At 39.2% G+C, this 22,262-nt stretch overlaps 1 protein-coding gene and 1 long non-coding RNA gene across 8 annotated transcripts in view; one reads left to right on the top strand and one right to left on the bottom strand.

The window, feature by feature from the left end:
• The window catches only part of LOC111259969 (glycine receptor subunit alpha-2), a 122,554-nt gene that overhangs the window by 38,961 nt on the left and 61,331 nt on the right, over positions 1 to 22,262 (bottom strand). For all 7 annotated transcript variants that reach the window (XM_022832385.2, XM_022832383.2, XM_022832387.2 and 4 more), the window contains one exon: positions 3,281 to 3,429. In XM_022832385.2, coding sequence (XP_022688120.1) covers positions 3,281 to 3,427 — 147 coding nt within the window. In that variant the 5' untranslated portion in view covers positions 3,428 to 3,429. The remainder of the gene's footprint in view (positions 1 to 3,280; positions 3,430 to 22,262) is intronic.
• Positions 6,022 to 9,633, top strand: LOC111259973 (uncharacterized). Its single transcript, XR_002679968.2, has 2 exons — positions 6,022 to 6,217; positions 9,230 to 9,633. It is a non-coding gene; the product is annotated as an uncharacterized LOC111259973 (long non-coding RNA).

Here is a 22,262-nt window from a genome sequence, read left to right on the forward strand (position 1 = left end):
GGATACTGCAAAGATGATTACTTGAGCGATTCTATAGACACTGAGCGTCATGAAATTCTCTCAAAAAACTAAACTTTTTACAATTAACTCTGTTACAGTGCCCGACGATAAGCCTCTTTAGAATGATTACTCTATCGATATCGAAGGTCTTGGCTTCTCATCCCACGCGTATCATCCTTTTAGAGAGATATACCATAAATCGATTTAACAGAATCGATTTTGTGATTATTCGAGCGCGTGGTCTATATGACCGGCATGTTTTCGATATAACACTGTTCTTGGGAATTGTTTGCGTGCGGATCGAATACATTTAGTTATTTTTAGAATTTAAATGAAGGCTTTTCAGAGATAACTAATCTTGCTCTGCGAATCGCCTCAAAGTCGGTTAGTTTACGCTGCTAGTATATACAATACAGATTGTTCTTCTATTATATAGCTTGCATTTCGATGACTGCTCGGCAGCTGGTTTCATTTTTATTGTTTCCCCTAAAGTCTGCCTAAAAGTGCCGTCATCACCGTTACAATTATGTCGCGATGGCAAATAATAACAAAGATAGTAGATGTATTGTGAATGCAGATGCCATATTTTTTATTTCATCTACTTTTTAGCGCTGATTATTATCGTAGCTGCGATTCAGTTTTTAAATTCAATTCAAGATCCCTTATTTTCCTATAAAATATATCTTCGTCCATGCAACCATCGCACAATTACCCTAGAATGTATTTTAGGATTCGTATGATTATTTCACAAGATTGAGCGAAAGCATTAGGTGAAAATAGGCAAAAAATAATTCTCAATTTCGCAGAACACGAGCTTTAAGCAGAATTCCGAGTTGAAATGCTGTTGCGTATAGACGTCGAATAATTTCAACCGATTCCACATAGTTCATACTGAATTTACGTAGGTTGTCTGTATAAAAGAAGAAGAAATTCAACGCATGTTCTTATGGGACTCTAAAGGGAGGAAAATTATAGCTAAAGTAGCTCGCGCGGCGCTTTCAAAACCCATGTGCTGGTACGATCTTATTTGTTTTTAGGAATGAACTTTTCGGGATGTGTGAACGCAATTGAATTATCTATAAAAACCTAGATTCGTTATTTACGGTTGAAGCGTATACACTTGAATTGAACACGATGTTCAGGACAAGTTCATTCCGATATAACGATAGATGACCTTTACCGTGACTTGGGCCTGCCGCCCGAAAAGAAATTGTTTTTTCATTACAATAGCTCCGAAATATTCAGGCCAATATCCTGTTTTATCGACATAGTGAAAACTACTCGCTACCTTTGCTGACACGAGAAAAATAGCTATAGAATAGCAATAAAACGATAGATTGCTTCTATCGCTTTAGTTGTAAATGCTTTCGAAGTTCTATAACTTTGTCGGTTAATACTTGGTGCTCATGAGGCACGCTGGCCACAGTTGAAACCGATATGAAAAATAGCCATATGGCGTTCATGGAAACGAATTGCGCAGCAAAGAAGTGTACCGTAACCACAGTTAAGCGATGATCCCACCGATACCGTGTGTAAAATCAGATCGGAAGTCGATAACTGATTTTTCTAGTGTGAAGACATTCATCAGTTGCAAGTATTTTCGAGCACTTCTTTTAATGGAATGAAACCTTATGAATATTCTGTAAGGCGGACATCGACCTGCCCCAATATATTCTAATGCAGTTGGCAATATCTCATTGTTATTTCCCTCCACGATTGCTAGCTCTATTGTCCCGTGTAGTGTATATAGCAACACTTACACCTGGAAGAATATTCGCTTTATATGACATAGGCATATAGTGAAAAATTCTTTATGTAAGATGTAGCAGTCCTACTTTGTCAGTATATTGTATTTTATTTGGATTTGGTATGAAAGGTTCGGTTTGCCGGATCGTTTGAGTTGCACCATGCCCGATACATAGGTCTTAGTTAAAACCATATGTACCTATAAGATATTTAACCGTAAGTGGAACATGATGGAACCAAAGCCGAGATTGAATCTAAGTTCACTTCGTAGACAATATAGAATGCATATATTAGCACTGGCCGGTATTTCATATATAGAATGCTAGAAACGTTTTTAACCGAAATCGCCACGCAATAGCTGACTAGTAATATGATCAACAAAAAAACCTGTCTTTGAATAATAACAGTGTATCGTTTAATGTGAAAATCAATTAGGGGTTTGACCTACCATATCAATACATCGCGTTAACAAGACGTTTCTATGTAGCGTTAAGAGTTGAAGACCGAGCTAGAAAAGAGGTCGAATAGCACAGCTTTCGAAAACCATTTTCGTCAATATTCTATTAAAAAACTGTGATGTTCTTAGTTTTCGGGTGATTTTAGATCGGGCTTAGAATTTTATATGTATCTTTGTTGTGAGATAGTTCGTTCAGTACCGGCGTGATGATTTGTAGGATTCGTATTTCGAGCTGCCGATTTATGAGAATATGCGTCGACTAAATTTATTAAGTATGCTATCGTAGCCAAGGGGTAGTCTTTTCTATAACTATAATCCTTATATTGATCGAATCGATAAAAGGGATGAACCAGTTTCGCGCTCTAGTGCTAGAAGCAGGTTATTGAAGTATTGTGGGCCATATTAGCGTACAGGCTACACTCTACTATCATAGTTCTATTCTCAGTTAGCGCTCCTCTGATGCCATTGAAACGTTAAAGATCTGTGAAGCATCATCGAATTAAAGATTGATATTTACTTGCGTTCTCATTAAACGTCTGTTCTTCGATAACTATTTATAAAAAATGAAATTTTTGTGCGCGTGCATCGACTAATACCATGTCAATAAAGAATCCAGACGTAATTCGAGTTGGAAAAAATGGAAATGGTTTGAATGTTTTAGCCATCATTTGCGTTGTTTCATCGGCAACGTTATGCGCATGATGAACTTAAACCGAAATATTTGAATTATTAAGGTTATCAGTAATTCAATAAATTATGTTGGGTGTGAATGAACAGATCCAGTTAGGATTTATATAATGAATCGTCTCCTACTTGGGGCAGACGGTAGCTGTACCCTTTTTTTTCATCATTTCTGTAATTTATAACAGCAGAACTCTGGCAGATATACGCTCTTTTTTGTAAAGTATATCGTCTTCATAATGGGTAACATGTTGATCGACGTTAAAACTTATTATTTTAGTGGAATATTTGTCATTAACTAATGCACATAAGAGGTGGCCTATCATCAGGTACTTTCAAAAAAAACAACAGAAATTAAAGAGTCAAAATTTATATAGGTACCATTTATTTACTTACTCTCGCCATATGTGGGCCATGCGCGTTTATCGTAGCCCTCGAGCACTTTATCGAGAAAAGCGAGTCTGTGCGTTTTAGCATAATTCGGACTTTGTTCCTGCTGGTGGGAAATCGGAGCGTCGCCTTGATAATCTGCCTCAAAGTCATTGCTGAAATTACGAGAGACAAAAGTTAACTGTCAATGATTTATACTATATTAAATTCTATTAAATTTCACAACATGCCAACAATGAATGAAATATTTTTCCCTTTTCCCGTGGAATTATTTTTTGTTGCTTTCATTAATGTGTTTTTAGTAAAAAAAAAAGTGTAAGCATAATTCCTTGTTTTAATGAAATGATGATAAGGTATCATCGGGCGACTATAGCGTATGTAACTCTTCATTTGAATATTAAACGTGGCCCGAGACGACTACTACGTCTACTTGCTCATGTAGTAATCTTATAAATACATCTAATAGGAAATAAGCTTATTTGAATTATGTTAATATTTCGTTTAAGATATAAGTTTGGAAACACACGCGTCTGGTAGCTATATATTATTAGCTTCAGGGGATCGGACACATGTACATTCCACTTACAAAAAACATTGAAATAAACACAGTCGAGTAGTAAATCAATAATAGTGTATTTTCTGTTGAGATAATCATATTTGACTTGCCATTAAAGGTATTATGCACAAGAAGTTTTATTAGTTCAGCTGAACAAAAGATACTCAGGTCAAAGTCTCTCTCTAATACACACACACACACTCTAAACCTTCTGTAAATCCGACCATATCGTTAAAACTGCAACAGCTTGTAGTAACGGTACTGTTGTCCGTGAAATCTGAATGACGTCTTGTAGATGGACTAATAGCTTTACGATGCACTTTTTTCAGTGTTTACGGCCCGATTTTATAAATTCTCAAAATGTGTCCACGAAACGAGCTCGTCATCTAATACACAAATGACGGGGGCAATAATTTATTTATTTTACACTTTTAGCGTTTGGAACATGTTGCAATGACCTCCGTTGTCTAAGCGAGGCCTAAACCTTTATTAGTAATGCATGTGTTATTGTCAAATTAAGGCGAAGGTCATGTTTGTCTTCTTAGATAGTAGCTTGGGGACGTCTTAAATGTTTTTTTTCTACAAGGTGCTGAACTGAGAAAAACACTCTATTATTGCCCTTTTGTTCCGCATTGGGCCACGATGTTCCTGTTACAATGATTCAGTCACCGCTAAGACACTTCCAATAGAAACAAACAATGTAACTTCGGGAAAGCATGTATATGTCCTATGACAAAGGCAGTTATTCAGACTATCGTCTCTGCAACGTCTGAGAGAGAAGACGTTTTTCTCAAGCTACGCGCAGCATAAACAAAGTAAGGATGCGCTTAATGAAAACAAAGGACGCAAATGTATTAAGCATAAAAATTAATAAATAACATACACTGGTAACCGTTGTACAGTGACGCAAAAAGCTTCTTAATTTCAAAAATATCATACGTATACATATCATACATTGCGGGCGCGAAGGACATGGCTAGGTAGCGATCCGTAATCTGTAAAGAAAGTACTACATTTAGTTTGTTGTGGCCCAGCTAGGTGTGTTTATTGGCATTCGTGGACAAATGTATATTGGATGAATGATTATCGGGCTCTATACACGCATATACAGTTCGATCAGATAAGCGAAACAGAGAAATGTCTTTGGCTGTTACGTGGTCAATAGTGATTCTCAAAATTGGGTCCGGTTCAAGTAAGTGAAGTCAGTTGTGTCGGAACTGTACCTTCTCGAGAAACGCAGATACTGACAAATAGAAGCCCCACATAGTTTTACCATAAAGGCTCTACAGGATAGTGAGCCTTTCGTAGTCCAGTTGATTATTATCATATAACCATATTAGGTTTGTTGTTGTTGTCAGACGTGAGCTCCAACAGCATCTACAGGTCACTGCATGCATTGTTGAATCGGATTGTCGAAAGCCCGATAATCGAAAAACATATTTTCCTAGTTACCTTTGGCCTTCATAGCTTAATGTGGCCTAGGCTATGGAGTTCAGTAGAAAAGAAGATTTTCTGGAAGCGTTGGAAATGTTGGCCATCTTATTAGTAGTAAGTTTTCTTCATACCCATTATTTATACGTTTGACTTTCATAATATTGCTATTTATTATTTAAGCCATTATGAAATTGTTTAAACAACTGAACAATGAGTACTTTAAAATTGGCGGGCTACTCATCTGCATATCAATTTAAACTTAGTTTGCTTTGATCCACAGGCCTTATTTGGCTTTGGAATTGCTATTGTCACGATATGGCTTTCTTCAGAGAAATCGATAGGCCAATTTTCTTATTTTCAGGCTTAAGTTGTTTCGCTTCACGATTTCTCAAACACAAGTGGACATAGCAGGTTCTTTCACGGCAACGTCGAAGGTATGGCACAAATACTAAATAACACATTGGATTTCGAAAACCAAGTCAGTTTAACCAAGTCATAGATCAAATCCCGCTTATTTTCATTACTATTCTTTTTTCCCTAGTATATAGTGTCCGAGACGCCTGCCACAGCTGTGCAATCATGATTCATGTTATTGTCCTATAGTGAATATCCGCACCTGAGGATCTACAAACACACATATATTTGTGTAAACTATATCTGTTTTATGATTCAGCCAGATTCGTATCCAGATAGGTAGAGAATGTACCTATAGCTTGATGTGCTATAAATACGTGGCCCTTTGTGCACTCTGTCCAGCTGCCAGCTTGAATGAAAAAGCATGATTCCACTTTCGGTTGGGTCTAAATAAACTCTGAGCACTTCTTAAGTTCCGCATAAAACCTACCTATTTGCATTCGTAACGTGTCTTGATTTGACGTCATCGAATTTCGCAAGACTTCTAGATGACGTTAGGACGAGATCCGCAAGAGGCATTGCATTAATCCCGATGCAAGGTAAGCTATATTTGCCAATGTACGTTCTTCTACTAGGTTGAATCTTGACGCGAAAAGTGCTATATCCTTTTCTCACTCCTTCCAATTCAATCTGCTGGGCTTCGTTTCCGAAGGGGTTATGATCTTACGGTTTTGACTAGTTTACAGATATGATTTAGTAATGGCTGTCATGAAAAAGAATACACTAATATACGTAGGATTTAGTTTTTAAAATTTGCATGATTAAAACTATTGAAGGATCGCAACCCTTAATAGGTATTGTTTTATTCGAATGTGAGCTTGCTAAAGTAGTTGGGTATTTCATGCTTAATTTGCATTGTTTTTGAAAACTGGCTACTTTCAAAACCTCTGGACTGAACCCGCCGATTCAATTCTGAGAAGCGTCAAATAAAGGTAATCTATTAAATTGATGGAGTTCTTAATATAGGCTGATTTAATGATTCTGACATCTCACGCGATTTAATCGTCATTCTTTTACTGGAAAGAGTATTGTCGCGAGGTTGTTAACGTTAAAATGAAGCTAATAAAAATAATTAATTTTGTTAAAGTTAATCTATTGAACCTCCAATACTATTTACATGCTAATCTATGTTGAATAGACAGAACAAAGGCCCTACTACTGTGTTGACTTACATCTATTTCAAATCTAAAAAATAAAAAAGAAGAATGATGTTTTTAGCATTTTTTTTTATTTGACTACTATTAACGTCATCAAAAGAGAAGGGTTCGATTTTATACCTATTATCAACGGATCAGAATTTACCGACGAAACAGACTCGAAATGTGATTAAATCCATCGCTTAATTTGATGAAACGTCTCGTGTAACTAGTCTTGCTGCCGTTATTATAAGATATATCAGTTTTCTGGCAGGTAAAGATAATGGGGATACGGAGTAAGTAAGTGTCTGACAAAGCGACCCAGTGAAAGAATCAAAAGCCAGATCCGCATGCTTGTCTCCAGCGTGTATCTGGTTATTTCCAACAATAATTCTTTAACATTACGATAAGTTTTGTGTCGTTCGAAAAAGCCCTTAAAGACATTGTATATTGCGGGAAATCGTAAGCATTTATCACTCCAGTAACTGTAGCGGCAGGCCTTTAAAAAACATCCATCTAACAAGTCATCATGCTACTCATTTTTAGTATATGTACAGAATAGGCGATCGGCATCATTATAATATAAACGTATGTGCCGTAATTACTACAGAGGTTGTCCAACAAATGCAACAGTTATTATATCGCCAATAGGTGCTTGCTAGGAGGCCCGCAAAAACCCCGCCAATCAAGTTTTAACTTTCGAATCTGGATAACGATAATATACATGGAAATATTTTCGGTTTATCCACAACCGAAGCAGACCTGTCTTCGTACGTGTCCTCATTTAAATATTGGTAAGAGCTTCCGACGACGTTACTAATAGATGTCAAAATTCAAGGGAGGTTCTTTTTGTGCTCCCAGTAATAGCATATCGTCCGGCATTCAACTGTCTAACTAAACTCTTCAAAGAAACAACACCTCTTTATGGGAAAATTGTTCGGTTATGGAAGTTTCTTCAAGGCAAGGCTAAGTAAGATAGGCTAGCTAATACAAGACATTATTTCCTTCTAAAGCAGAATAGCTTATTGCATAGGACGATAAGACAGGCTAGCTACAATGGCGTACAATGGGTGATGAATATGGCAGACCAAAAATACTAATCTAGGTGGGCATTGCGGCACCGTTTGAATGTGCTAGAAGCAGTTGCAAGCGAGATTTTCTAGAAAACGTTATCAGCCATTGCTTTCCACGAATAGAATGATGAGCTCATCTTCTTCATTTTTGTTACAAGCTAATTTAGCTCAATTGTGATGGTACGTGGTCGCTCGTTCCTTTGCCCAGCTCCATTCTGTTGCGTTTTCGAAGAACCAAAACACTAGTGGGTGCTCTTTAAGTGAAGAGGATGCGTCGCGTAAAGCCTCGCTTATCGCCTGATTGCGACTTGCGTCCGAAGTTCTTGTACTTCGCCACTACATTGCACGCAGGAGCTTACTAAAGGTGTCCTGCATGTTTCCTCTATGGTGTTGAGTCGTCCGAACACTATCGGGATGAGTGACTGCTTCGCAGGATTGTAGCGGTGAAAGAGTTCCCGGTTGAGAAATGGAGCACTGGCTGAAAATGTGGCCGAGCCTATTTAGGCCAAAGGTTCTTGCAATTTAGGCGTCAGCGAATTTAGGTGAATACAAATTAAATAGAATCCAACGAGTATAATGACACGTTTGTAAACACGATAACTGACAGGCGTTATCAAAACATAGCAAACGAAAGATTTCAGAGGGCCAGGGAATACGATCGATAGCTAGACATCAAGCCAAATCTTTACCTAATCAATAGACGGCAATGATTTTCTTTAAGCTTACTCAATCGCTTATTAGTCTCTCATACACAATATTTAGATTGGTGACACGACTCGTAGCGTTAGTATGGGACTATTTGAGAGTTTGACTATTCTACCAAGCACTTTTTTTCTACACAGCAGATTTACAAATAGCTTCATTATCTAGCAGACATATCACAGGCTCTACTTTCATGCACTACGTTATATAGTTTCGTAAAGAACGAGAGAGAATTTCGTTACATAAACGGGAACGATAAAGAGCCTAATAAAATAGAAGAACTATCGCTAACTATTTTTGGACCGGAAAGACCACGCTGATAGGCTTAGTTCGATTCTGATCGTAATTATTTATTTTAGCCATTAACGGTACTATGCAAATTAGTTCGAGGAATGAAGATCTGCTTTATGTGATGCATGCCTTCGTTCACTGCATGATCTACTAAACAATCGTCTGCTTTATGTGATGCATGCCTTCGTTCACTGCATGATCTACTAAACAATCGTCTGCTTTAGCAAATACATGAACGCTGTCATTACGCTCGCCATTACAACGTATTTATTTCACTAACATACGGTGCACGATTCTAGCTAAAAGCGTCCGCTTGTATCTGAGCAGTTTTGTCCATCTCTTTCATAAGTATGTGACTGCATGCAGACGGGCCTCCGCATAGTGACTGGACGAGCGATGAGGAATTGTGCGTTTAACGTATGAGTGTAGCAGTTTACGCATGAAGTTCGCCCTTTTACGACTGCGCGGAACTGCTAGTCAGAAAAACGCAGCAGAAAAAATAAGCAGACCAAACGCTGGAGCGGTCATAAAGTATCTAAGAAAAAGCTTGCAGTCACGGTCCTACTAAAACTTTCGTGGGCAAACTCTACAGCAGCATGCTTTGCCCGTTGAAGCTTGCTCCCTAAACTCTAAACCTGACCGGCGTCAGCCGTTAGCTGTGTCCAGCGATTCCATCTTCAATAAACTTACGTCAACTACTTGCAACCGATATGTATCTAAATAAAGCTTAAAAGAGTTTTATGTTTAAGACTACGAAGTGAAGCTTTGGTTTACTTTTAGTATGTAACGAATCGCTAAAGCAGGACCGAATGTAAAACTCGGAAATATTTGTTAGCGCGAAACGAAGCGCATAGCTATCCTAAGTTTTTAATTTAACCTCACTAAGTGACCCGAGGGTTTAGTAGGTGCCGCCACGCTATCACTCGCGGGCATTGTTTAAGCCCTCAACTATGTAAAACAATTCCAACTTCAACTAAGCTTTGCTAACCTCTTTTGATGCGAACGCTACTTATACAGTATACGTATATGATCTAAAAGTATGCTCTCATTTCATTAAGCAGTAGGAAGGTTTGCGCATTAGATAATAATCCAATTCAGTATTAGTTACAACGGCATAGAAGTATAAAAGCAGTATTAAAAACAATGAAAAATAACAAGACCACTTACCTTCAAAAGATCTATGTGTAATGGAAATATTTTATAAACTTCTTTAACTTAAGCTTTTCAAGTTATGCATCATGTGCAAATCTCAACTATGGTGATTCATGACAAATAAATGAATAACTATGTAGACGTCCCACCATAACCAGATGTTGGTAAATTAGTGTTTTACTAAGACAAAGATAACTCTAGATCTAATCCTCAGAAACATGATGCAAAACGTCTGAAGCAAGTTTGCCGCGATAATTATTATTTTGTGGGTTACACCGTAATACGCTGATATAATTAACCATTGTAGGGTACACATCCAAATACTGGGCGTACCTAACTGGCCATGTTCCAATGAGAAGCAATTGTCAAAAGACGGTTAAACCATGACATTGTAAATATCTCATCCAGAGATACAGCAGGCAAACTTAAAGTGGTAGAAAGTTATCATCCGATTTCGATCTGAGTGATCAGAATTCAACTCAAGGGAGGACAGAAATATGACTTCGATCATAAAAGCCGTCATGTCGTGACGCGTGTCGATAATAAATGTCGCTAACTTACTCTGAACTGGGACAGAAAAAACATAATTGGCCTGCAGGGATGGCTTTGATCAATGTGCCGTTATTAAAGTGAATACCAAGCGGTACTAATCGCATTGAAAAGAGCGTCTAAATAGAATATGACATAAAACTATTCGGTTTGTAACATCATATGAATAGTGACATTATAAATTACCCACTAACCAAGGAAGAAAGCCGGAAGTTGCCATCTATATGGTATGAACTTCAGAAACGTATTGAAATACGCGCTAGATTTGAATTACTCTAATCGCGAATAGTTGGATCTGAAAGAGCTGTCCAGCGAAGGTCGAACACCCATAAAAGTCTTCGCTTGATTGACATTGATATGTATATCTAAAACAGGCCGATGTCGATCGGTGCACACCGGCGAGATTTATTTATCACATCACTAAACAAATGGGCCTTTATAAAAATTTTATCCAGTAACTGGATGGACCTACTTAACCAAGCACCGCTAAGCCAATTATTAATTACGATGCAATTAATCGGCTGAGCAGACTCTGCAGGCTGTCCAGTGGTCCAGCAAGCTGAAGCGCCCCGTGACGAGAAGAAACTCGTATTTTAGGTGTCCGGACCGTAACCTGTCTGATCAATAACAATATGGTTTTATTATGGCAGTTGACTTGTAATCGGCTCTAATTCTGTAGAAAAATAAAAGATAATTTACTGACTGTCGAGTGTGTACTGTCAACGTTGAAGCTGCTCACACGAAACGTTTCATGAAATTTTGTTTCATAGAAATATTATATAGATAATATATAGAAATATTCCTGCTGCCAGTATCCCAAAGCTGCAATAGAGTCACCCCTAATAAAGGTCACTTCGGTGAAATGTCTTTGCGCGTACCTAAGACGTCCTAGTATTCACACCGAGATGGTACAGTGGTAAAAGATGCGCCTACTAAACTAAAGAATACCGAATGAGGTGGTTTAAGTCTGAATCAAACGTAGACATACGGTCTCGTGCTTAAAAGAGCCATCCGTCTGAACAAATCTTTAATGCTAGCACGCGTCGACATCAAAACATTCGTTTATATTTCTAAATATTTTTGATGTATGATTTTTTTGTGTATACGTCTGGTCTGAGGTAAAATCGAGGTTGTGCAAATTGTCCTCTTGAAACGCCAATCACCTAAACACTGAATATCGAAAACTCTCAATTATGAAGCAATAATTATTACTGGTTATAAGGTACTCTATAAACTGAGTACCATAATGCATTATAAATATTACATTTTATGAATACTAAAATAATATTGACAGCAGGCGGGGCTAACGGATAAATCTGCTCATACTGTGGGAATATCTGGCCTTACAAGCTGTAAGGAAATACCTGCGTTATCCGAGTTCGAACTGTAGAGTAATTGGTTACGTATTGAGATCGAAACCCAATTTACCCATGAAATATTTTAATTGATAATGAATTTACCCAACTACGCATGAAATTGTGAATCTCGAGTGGCGCTACGGTAGCTTTTAGGGTTAACATCGACGCGGAATACTGGCCGATGATCATATGTCAATCTAGGCCATAATGTTTAGGACAATGGTGAATATCAAAGCGGGTACACTGTGTCCTACATAAATTGTATTCTACAAGATTGATATTGGAGATCTGAGATAGTTAGACGATTGATTTGTTTCGTCCGAGTAAAGGAAGAGCCTCTCCAACTAAGAGGACTATATGCGACATGCACAGACTGCACACCAGTTCGTAACATAAAGCACAATTCGAGTGCATTGAATTCTGACAGGTATTGGTTTTTGATTCTATTTGTTCTTACTCTTTTCGGCTAAGTTTAATAGTATTTAAGCTAACTGAACGTCAAGACCTTAATATATCCATAGCTTTTTTGTATAACAAATTTGTAGAACAACTGTTAAATGAACTCTAACCAACAGCACAACTATATATTAGCCACAACCGATATATTATTCCCTTTGGATTTTTACCCAGAAAAGAGTTTAGTCTTTTTTCTATATATATATATATATATATATATATATATATATATATATATATAGGAGGAATCAATTCGCAGAAGTTCAACCTATTAATTGTTGATTAATTGAACAATACAGCAGAAAAACTTTTGTTGAGACAAAACATTTGTGGACTGAATTTGTTTATCAGCTATATCTGGTGTCGAATATTCTATGAGACGGTTAGTAGAGAGAAGTGTTTTTGAGTGGATAACTACATTATCAGTCTCAAGCTTTACTGGATCTACAGTGGGGAATAGAAATAAAGAGGTAGTTAAAATGGTCGACACACAACCAGCGGTGATATACTACACAGTACAGGCAAATTTTACTAATTCATAAAATGCGCAGACAAGGATATTTAGGGAGAGGCCTTACAGAATTAAAGCGCCAAGCATCGATCACGATTGCAAGCGGCACAAATAACTGATAGCCGGACCCAACATTTGTCTGACCGACCACGGCAAATAGAACGCAAGCTTACAGTAACAGACGCGATGAAAGGAAAACTTTGATAACAACCATGCTTTTGTCTGCTAGGAAACGTCCCATCGCGCGCCACAATACAATAGCTGTCACAGTTTTCAACAACGGTATACCCATTTTCAAGCAACAAAAACATTATGCAGTGTCTTATTTAGTGACATGCGTAGGTGGTTGGTTCCGAAGCGTAACGTAATGCCAGCAATTACTACGCGCCCATAGACCTGCCAAGCAATTAGTTTGAGAGTATTCTAACTGTAAGGTGTTCCACGGGCGCCCTGATTACAACCACAGCAGTGTCTACTAATTACGACGGCTTTAGTCATGACGGTGTCGGCATACGTTACTTGTGACAAAGGGCATATACCAGAATATTTATTATCAGACATTGCGAGTATGTTCACGTTCATATAGGGTCGCTCACGACCAGAATCCCCAACTTGTGCTTCGAGCAGTGAAAAACTGATCGGCAAATCCTCTAAGAGAGTACATCGCTTCAGTGCGCCCAAAAATACTGTCCATTTCATCAGTAGCCTTGACGATCAGGAAGTGTATCTGGATCTCTGCTCACGCACACAATTTCGAACTGGACCCCAGTTGTTCTTGTTACTTGCCAGATATTACTCAGGCCATTCGAAATTTTGCCCAAACACATACTCTCGCCAATCGATTTCCTCTTGACGCCTCTGGCCTCAAGACAACAACTGCGCTAGTGGGTATCGATTGGTCTCAAAATATTGTTCACGACAAGGCACACCACACGATTACATACTAAGTAGTAGCCACTGGGTATTATCTTGGATAGCTTATCTTAGTAAGCCGCAAAGGATGCCAAGGAGCAACCATCCTGGTTCAGCATGTTGCTTTGCGATTGTGAGTTAGGCCCTCGACATATCGAGCATCCTTAGTTGGCGACTCGCACCGAGGTTAAGCCCGACGGTAGATTATCAACTGATTAAACCGAGACTATATAGTAGGTCGTTTACGGTTTACCGTATGATGGATAATTGCATTCGATAATAAAGGATAAGTGTGTTTCTGTTTTCTGTTGGCAAAAAATTCTGACACCGTTCATTATCGCATATTTCGAAAACAGACGGCATCACCTTGTAACAGCAAAGCGTTCATACATAATATGGTACGTTGTCGTTCGGGACGAAGGTTATACGGAGCAAATGACTGACTTTAAACGCTTGCACCCAGCGCCTTTTATATGCCGTTCCGAAGTAGGTGGCGAGCAGAAATGGCCAGTCGTCCCCGATTGTTCTTCAACGGCGTTCGACGGTATTTCACTGAATGCGCATTGCCTGACTCTAATCCAAACCTGAGTTCTGGCCCAAACCCTGATCCGGTGCTAGTCAAACTGTAGCTAATCTTCCGCCTCTACTCAGTGGCGGTGTCTGCTGACGCAACGACGCGTGTTATCAGACGCGCAAGGTAACGTGGGGAGCTGCACTTAGCGGGTTCCTAGCGGCTGCCTTGCTCTGAGAAAAATAACGACACGCCTTATTATGATGGTAAGGTCCTCAATACGACACAAGGTTGGAAGCCATTACGTCAATTGAAGGGGTAACCGAGTGGTTTCGTTGAGCCGGCTTGCATCTAGCCAAATGTAAGGCAAACTCACCAGCAGTCATCGAGCATCTCAAAGACCAGAGCACCCCACTCGTCGATGCCTGCTCCGCGGAAAAACGTTTTATAGATTTCGAGGATCACGTGCTATCCGACCAATAGCCACTTTCGTTTCAAAATAAATTGGTCTCGTGTAGCCAAGCGGATGGTCCTGAAATTCTTGGCGTTTATTTTTGACTCATCAAGCTATCTACTAGAGTACACGCTCAGAGGGAAGCCATTCATCCAAAATGGATAGAGTCTTTCGCCCCGATGAAGACATTGTGGGATTTGCTTAGGATACTTACAATCTGGGCAACAGAGCTCAACGTCTCATACCACCAGTATATTATCCGAGACATTGGGTTGGCGAATAAGATAACAGACTCGTACTCGCTTCGTGTGTTCGATGATGCACCTGAGACTTCAGACGCGTTTGCCGTCTATCTCCAAACTACGTATATCAATGGTGATGATGGTTCAAGCTTGCTTCTGTTGATTAAATTTCGACTTACACTGCGCAAGAGATTAACGTTGCAGAATTTGGAGCGGCCGTTGTTGTGTTCGTAAGAGCGCACACTTTCGTACTTGTACGTTCGATGATCAAAGCTGACAGGATCTTTTATTCTACAGACTCGACTAAAACTTGTTACTGGTGCATACACCTGCCTACCAGCTAAGGGGTCCTCGTTTACAGTTGCGTCTCAAAGATGCAACGTCACGGGCATCTACAGTATTGCTGACTTTGCAACGAGGGGGGGGGGGGTATTTGGGTCGGAACTCACGGATAAGGACGAGCGACATTTTGGCCAGCCCTGGCTGAATAATCAGAGGGAATCGGAAACTTCGCTGATCTGACTCAGCTGACCGGTCGTTAATCGTTCATCTGTGATCGTCAAGTCTTCTTCCAATAGTCGATCTTAAACTGATAAGCGGTCTTGAAAGCACTGCTTGTTTTGCCAGCAGCGCTCTAACATTTGTACTCAGATGTCGTCTACCACAGTGTTGAACGAACCCGAAATGGGCCAGTTTTCTGAGAAACGATGATTCTGGTAAACGTAGCTTGAGCACTTCGCCAATGAATGGTTAGCCAATTGGCTATTACGGCTGCACTTCAACTCCGATGGAAAAGATCATTTTTTCCAAAGAATTGTCTTCTCGTATAATTCTAATCTGCCTAAGCTACTCGTTCTGCACCAGCACCGTCCGAATGTGAACTTCGGGGTTAGCGTTGTTTATATCTGTCGACGTTTTGGTCATCACATGTTTGATCATCTACACACACCAGATCATTGAGGCACATAACAAGGCCGCAAACAACACAGGACGACGTCCAATTAGGTTCAGACTCCACCATCTCTTTAGTGAGGGTCCCTGGTCGTCCCGTTCTCTACCAAATTTTGCGGTTCTTTGGTACTTGCGACCTTCATATGCACCAGTGCTCGAGCGGTTCACCGTAAGCTTGTTTCCGTTACGTGTTTGCGTTTCTCGCTAGTCACCCGAGCTATGTTTAATTGATAGGCGACAACTCATGATTATCGATAAGGGGATATCCTATGAGACTATCGATACTGTTCCGACTGTTATTGCTATGGCTATCGGGGTGATGTCCGCGGCGTTACCTTGTTTCATCTAGAATGGCTGTCAAAGACTGCTTAAGGATAGAGATTTTGCCTGAATAATTTTCATACGATCTTATTAGATTGTATTGAGTAGTACGTGATTAAAGATTACGTTTACATTGATACCTTCGATAATTGTATAACCAAAATGAAATCCATCTCTTGAAATTGATTTGTTGGTAAACAAATGAGTCAGTACGAGGCTCGCTGGTGGCTGATACCATTATTCTACTAAAAGATTTTATCCGCTTTTAGTCTTAGTAGTTATCCCATCATTAGCACTTCGGATGATATAAGGGAACGATGAACTTTTTCTTAGTAAAACATCAGCAATCAAATACTAAAAGGACAAAGCTACTCAACACGAAGTTGGGAATCATCAAGTGCCTATTAACGATGTAGAAATATTCACTTATTTTTCATGGCATATTCTAGAAATATACTCCTTAATACTAGCTCTGACTGTATCGATCCAATCTCGCTTGGCCATAGAGATAACCTTGAAACAGCTAGGAAGAAGCATTCGAAAATAGGTATATGGATTTTACGGACACTGTTAGACTGGTCTTTGTGCTAGGACACAAAAGAAAACACCTATATCTGAAGCTATTCAGAAACGATACGGCAATCATAATCTCTAGTATCTATGTTTATTCAATTCCTTCTTTGATTGAAAGTGATGAGAATCTGGCTCCAGCCATAAATTTTGTGCGATACATTCTGGTAATTTTTTTTTTTTCGTTAACGATGTCCAACTTATACACATTATTACGTCGACCACATAGTATAGATTTTTTTCTACTTATCATAATAGTACTAACAAAATTGTTGGATTAGAACAGGAGCGTATGGATTAGACTTGGCCATTTCTAATAGCCAGCCGTGCTTTTCTACTACCGTAATCTAGACATAAGTAGCTCTTGGCACATTCAGATTTGCATGATATTCCTGCTCAGTCTACATCTGTCAGTAATTCAGAACTTGCTGTAAGTATTCTACAAAATAGATTGCCTTTGCGGATGAGTAGATCAACAATGAGGCAGATAGCATAGAGGAAACAAGGCGCTCGAAAGAAATTTTCTGATATAGTTGTCGCAGACCAACCTGTAAATGCTTCATTGTACGGATCTGGACCGTTCTCATCTACATTTCTATGCTATTTTTTGTGCAAAAAGAAATTTAAAGCGATAAAAAGAAGAAACAGCAACCGACGTCTTGGTATAAAGTCTTCGAGCTACCGAGAACATTTCTGTTATGTATTGACAAAGGTACCTTTCTGTATGTGTATATATGCGCACTTAGGCAGTTAGAAGCGACAGACTGGCAGTTTTTGAAGAACGTGTACGGCCAATACTTGGCCATACGGCAGATTTTTACCGGATATAAGAACGCTCACGTAAAAAATAGTATTGACAACGAAACAGACGTCGGCATTACGAATTCGAATATTTTTTTCCAGCATTGTGAACTCACCGACATTTCGTTACAACCGTAGTAAGGCTGGGGAGTACATCAGCGAAAACGGCTTCACCATACAAAGATCACAGACCAGGGCGAATTTTTACCTGATTTTCCAATGAATTTAAAACTACGAGTTCGACAGAATCTCTCTATGTTCAAAGCATTTTTACAAACTACATTGTAAGATATAGGAATAGTCAAATAACATCTACATCGAAGCTAAAGATCAGTGAAGATTTAATAAACATGAAGAAGAAGAAACATATTTTTTTCATTAGAGCATCATCTTAGAGAGATTCCTTTGGCGTGGATAATTTAAACTCATGAAGAAGCCGATTACAATCGAACATTATCGTCCTATCATATCTCACTCATTGAAAAGCGGATTTTTTAAATGTGTCGGTCTGGTATCGTCCACTCTATTCACTTGAGTAAACTCGTTCACTAACGAACTTCTGCAATTTGGTCATAAAAGCGCTTATCAGTTAGATTATTTAGCTGACATATTAAATGTTCTGCTCCTCATAATCAACTGCTTTAGTGTAACTGTCTCACCCTTTGCCAAACCTGGCGACTAGAACTGAGTAAGGTATGTACTAATTGTCCTTTAAGGCTGTTTGTATAATTTACAATTATGCGCAAAATAGGCTTAGCTGATAGAATAGGTCAACTTCGACGTCGATCATCGAGGTGCGATACGATGTGATACCGTACGAAACACCCAAGAATGCTACAAGCGCCATTTCTACTTTTACATTTGCATTTTTTTAATCCACTAAAAGAGACTTGGGAGTCTTTTAGCAACATTTGTAGTACGGCCGCACTCGACGTATTGTCAGAATTAGGGTTAGTTCTTCTCCCTTAATTTCGGTATAATGACATCGCTCAGCCTGGTCGTTCCGATCAGAGAAGCCATATGGCACCCTCAAATCGTGGATCGTATTCGCGTTGTTCGAACACCAAATAATAACGTCAACAGGGGGCAGCACCGAGTGTACCTTCTTGTAAGGCGGCCGCCCGGACCCTTGCGGGACGCTAGAAGTTTTGCAGATAGAATGCTTTGACCATATTAACGCGCGACCCACTAAGTAAAACGTTTGTGACGTCTTATTAGTGCAGGCCAGGTAGGCCTGTGTTAGAAAGTAAATTTACTTCCCTCTCAATGACACCGTCAAGTCAGGCATAAACACTAACACAAGTTGATCAGCCCAATCAATCTACGAAATGCTGCCAAACTGTTATGCTTGTTCTTAACACATTGTGCAATAATAGATTACATTGCAACTTGATGCACACGTATGTGTATTTTCGTGACTGAAATAACGACATTGGCTTCCATTATCATGGCTTGTAGCTATATACATATATAATGTATTGCCAATGCAATATCCGTGAAACGAAGTTCAAATTATGAAGAATAAACTTGTGATATGTATGTATATATATGGTGCTTTGTTTTTGTACTTGGTGTGAATATTGGATGTGCATATGGATATGTATAAAGTACTTGTGCTGTTTTAGCTGATCCGTAAACACAAACAGATTTTGAGGATGCTGCCAACTTGTTTCGTTTGTTGTCCCGAGGGGGTGGTCGTGATCTGAGCCTTGGTTACGACCACTCCCTTGGGACAGAGTTCTAATCAGGTTATCGATTCGACATGTGTAGCTGAGTGTTCATAGCTACACGCGGCCACTATCATCGTCGCCAGTAGCAACGGCGTCAAATCCCAACGATACTGGCGGATGGAGAGAAGATTCCTGGTGCCTCCGACGCGGGGATCTACAAATAATCATGCATATTTTTGCGGAGAAATAAGCCATTCTATAGACGCTTGACAGGCGTGCCACGATGATGGGCGTTCTAATTGAAAGGCAAATTAGTGTCCGCATTCGGGGCTATCAACCACTGAAAAAATACCACAATAATGAACAAGCCAGCAGAAAAAGTAATTTGAGATCCGCTGTGGTCGAAAATTTCCTCTGCAATCCATGTAACTATAGGGGTGCTATTATAAAACCTCTATGTAGATAATGTCTAAAATGGAAAGGATATGGGTGCATTAACTGGCTGGTTACACCGCTTGAGGGACCAAGCTTTCCTAAATGTCCCGAAACGGCTACCGACAGGTTAACTAGTTCCAAAAAAATACGTGCATGTGATATGAGAGCTGCCATGGATGTGTCGAATAGTGCATACGTTCAGGAGTACTCGAGATCCAAGGACTACAACGTCTGTCGCTTCTCACGACCTGTACTGACTAAACGAGAAATTGCTTTTTTCATATAACTTCACTCCAAAGGCCAGGTAACCGATAAGGAAACATAAACTCCTTTATTCTGATCGACGATCTTTAACTAGAGAATTCAAGTTAGCTTTGTGTCATAGGTTATCAGAACGTGTTGTACAGACGATAGGATTATTTCTTAAAACACAATTAGCTTATTTTACAGGTTACTCGACCAGCTGCTAAACACAACCTCCGATAACCTGCGATAAAAAGCAGTCATAGTCACGCCCAATGAGTACAAGTTGTAGCTATTTATATTCCTATAATATTATAATGCAGTTTAGTATGAACGCATATATTTAGTTGGCCTCGTGTGACAAAAAGCAAAATAAAAAAGGTGCTTTCCTTGAAGAAACTGGCAGAAAAATAGATAGTTGAGACAAATTTTTCGAGCTAGAGTAATTTTTGAAAGGCTTATCATTGAAAGAAATTACTATATCCTATTGCAGATTTCACAAGAACAACACTAACAGATTATGAAGATTACAATTAGTTATACAAACGATTGCCTTTCCTCTATATATACAATCTTCCGCAGTCTAGCTACGAACAAGCAGATGCATGATCGAAAAAACTGTATTCGGCATAAAAGTAGTATGTTTATTTCCATAAATAGTATATATTGATGTCTATTCGATTCTGGTCTACTATTGGAGGCTTGTTGGGCATCTAATACTAGCTATATATACTCGCTTATAGTGGTCGAATACAGCATATGCTGGCTTGTCTTCTACATGAATACGTAATTCCGATACTGTGTTCTATCCCCACGTTGCTCTTGAGCTTCGACTGCTGATCGATTACCACCTCCGGCCTAGTCCGTCGCTCCTGATTAGTCTCGCGTGACCAGGTAGATAGTAAAAAGCATTAGGAGATAAAGATGTGTTGGCCAATCAAGTACCTTTTTTGTTTCCTGATGACTAAAGGGCTCAAGAAAGCGCTAAGGGTAACATACCCCAATGACGGTTCTCATGCTTACCTGGGCTAAATTCTATGAAAGTGAACATGCGTAGTTAGTAGGTATTTTCATAGTTTAGCGACTGCTTTCGTCGAATGTTCGCCGCTGCCGGGGCCACAACAAAATTCAAACAGCTTCTATAAGGGTGTAAAAGTAATCAATAAATTACCCAGCTAAACGACCGTATCGTGTCTTACTGTTTGTATACATAATTTTACTTCACATATTTAAGCGCGATGCAGGTTGATTCTTGGCAAAATATTTAATTACATGGAAACTGCTTCTAAAGGCAAATGGGGCTATAGCTGCACTAGGGTCAACTCTGTTTGTCAAGGTCGCATGCGGGAGCTACTGTACTATCAGATATGCAACTAGCATCGTTTGTTAGGATTGTCCCTTGCGACCCGCCTATTAGTTGATTGAAAAATTACCAAAAAGCACTCAGAAGCAGCTATGCAGCAAAAAAATAATTTACGTTTCGATTTCGACCTCATGCGCGACCTGTCTCTAGGTAGGGTATTAGCGGTCGCCATCACAACAAAAGATGTATAGGGTCCTAAATAGGTGAAAAATTTCATCCCAGTTTTTTACAGAATTTTTCTGCTCTCAAATTTTATGCACTTAAACAGGTCACAAGCCAGCAGGGCTCTGTGCAGCAATCCTTGCTTGGACAGACAATTTGATAAAGTATTTCCTTCAGTCATATATTTTATGAAACGCACTTTTTTAAGCTAGCTCAGCTGTTGCTGCACTAGGAAATACATTTTGCAATTGACGTCCTACAACGGCTTCTACGGTAGTCATCATAGGATTTCTAGTTTTGATTGGCACATTTTGATATATGTTGTACAGGATTAGCACTAGCTGGATTCAGCTATACTGGTAAATTTTTCTGTTCAACCTTACCAATTGTGCTATCTCTCTGACCACTGTATTGTCCGTTTGGGCCATTCTGTCGGCTCGTATTAGGCGTATTGTACTTTATATAGATATATATCTATCTATCAGACATGTTAATTACTTTATAAGTTTGTCCACGATCTCTATGACGAGAGAACAAGTCGCAGTGTTTCAAGCTCACCGAACCAACAAAAGTACCTCTTATAGATAAACATTTATTAAATGTTTATCTTTAAGTTCAGGCTCCGTTAACGGCCACGGAATTTTCGACGAAATAGCAGTTCCTTTCTAGATCTGTGGTCGAGTCGAGACGCACAGATTCTTTTTTTGGCTACTATTGTCTA

The sequence above is a fragment of the Varroa jacobsoni genome, unplaced genomic scaffold (genome assembly GCF_002532875.2).
Source record: "Varroa jacobsoni isolate VJ856 unplaced genomic scaffold, vjacob_1.0 scaffold_389, whole genome shotgun sequence".
Classification (NCBI taxonomy): domain Eukaryota; kingdom Metazoa; phylum Arthropoda; class Arachnida; order Mesostigmata; family Varroidae; genus Varroa; species Varroa jacobsoni.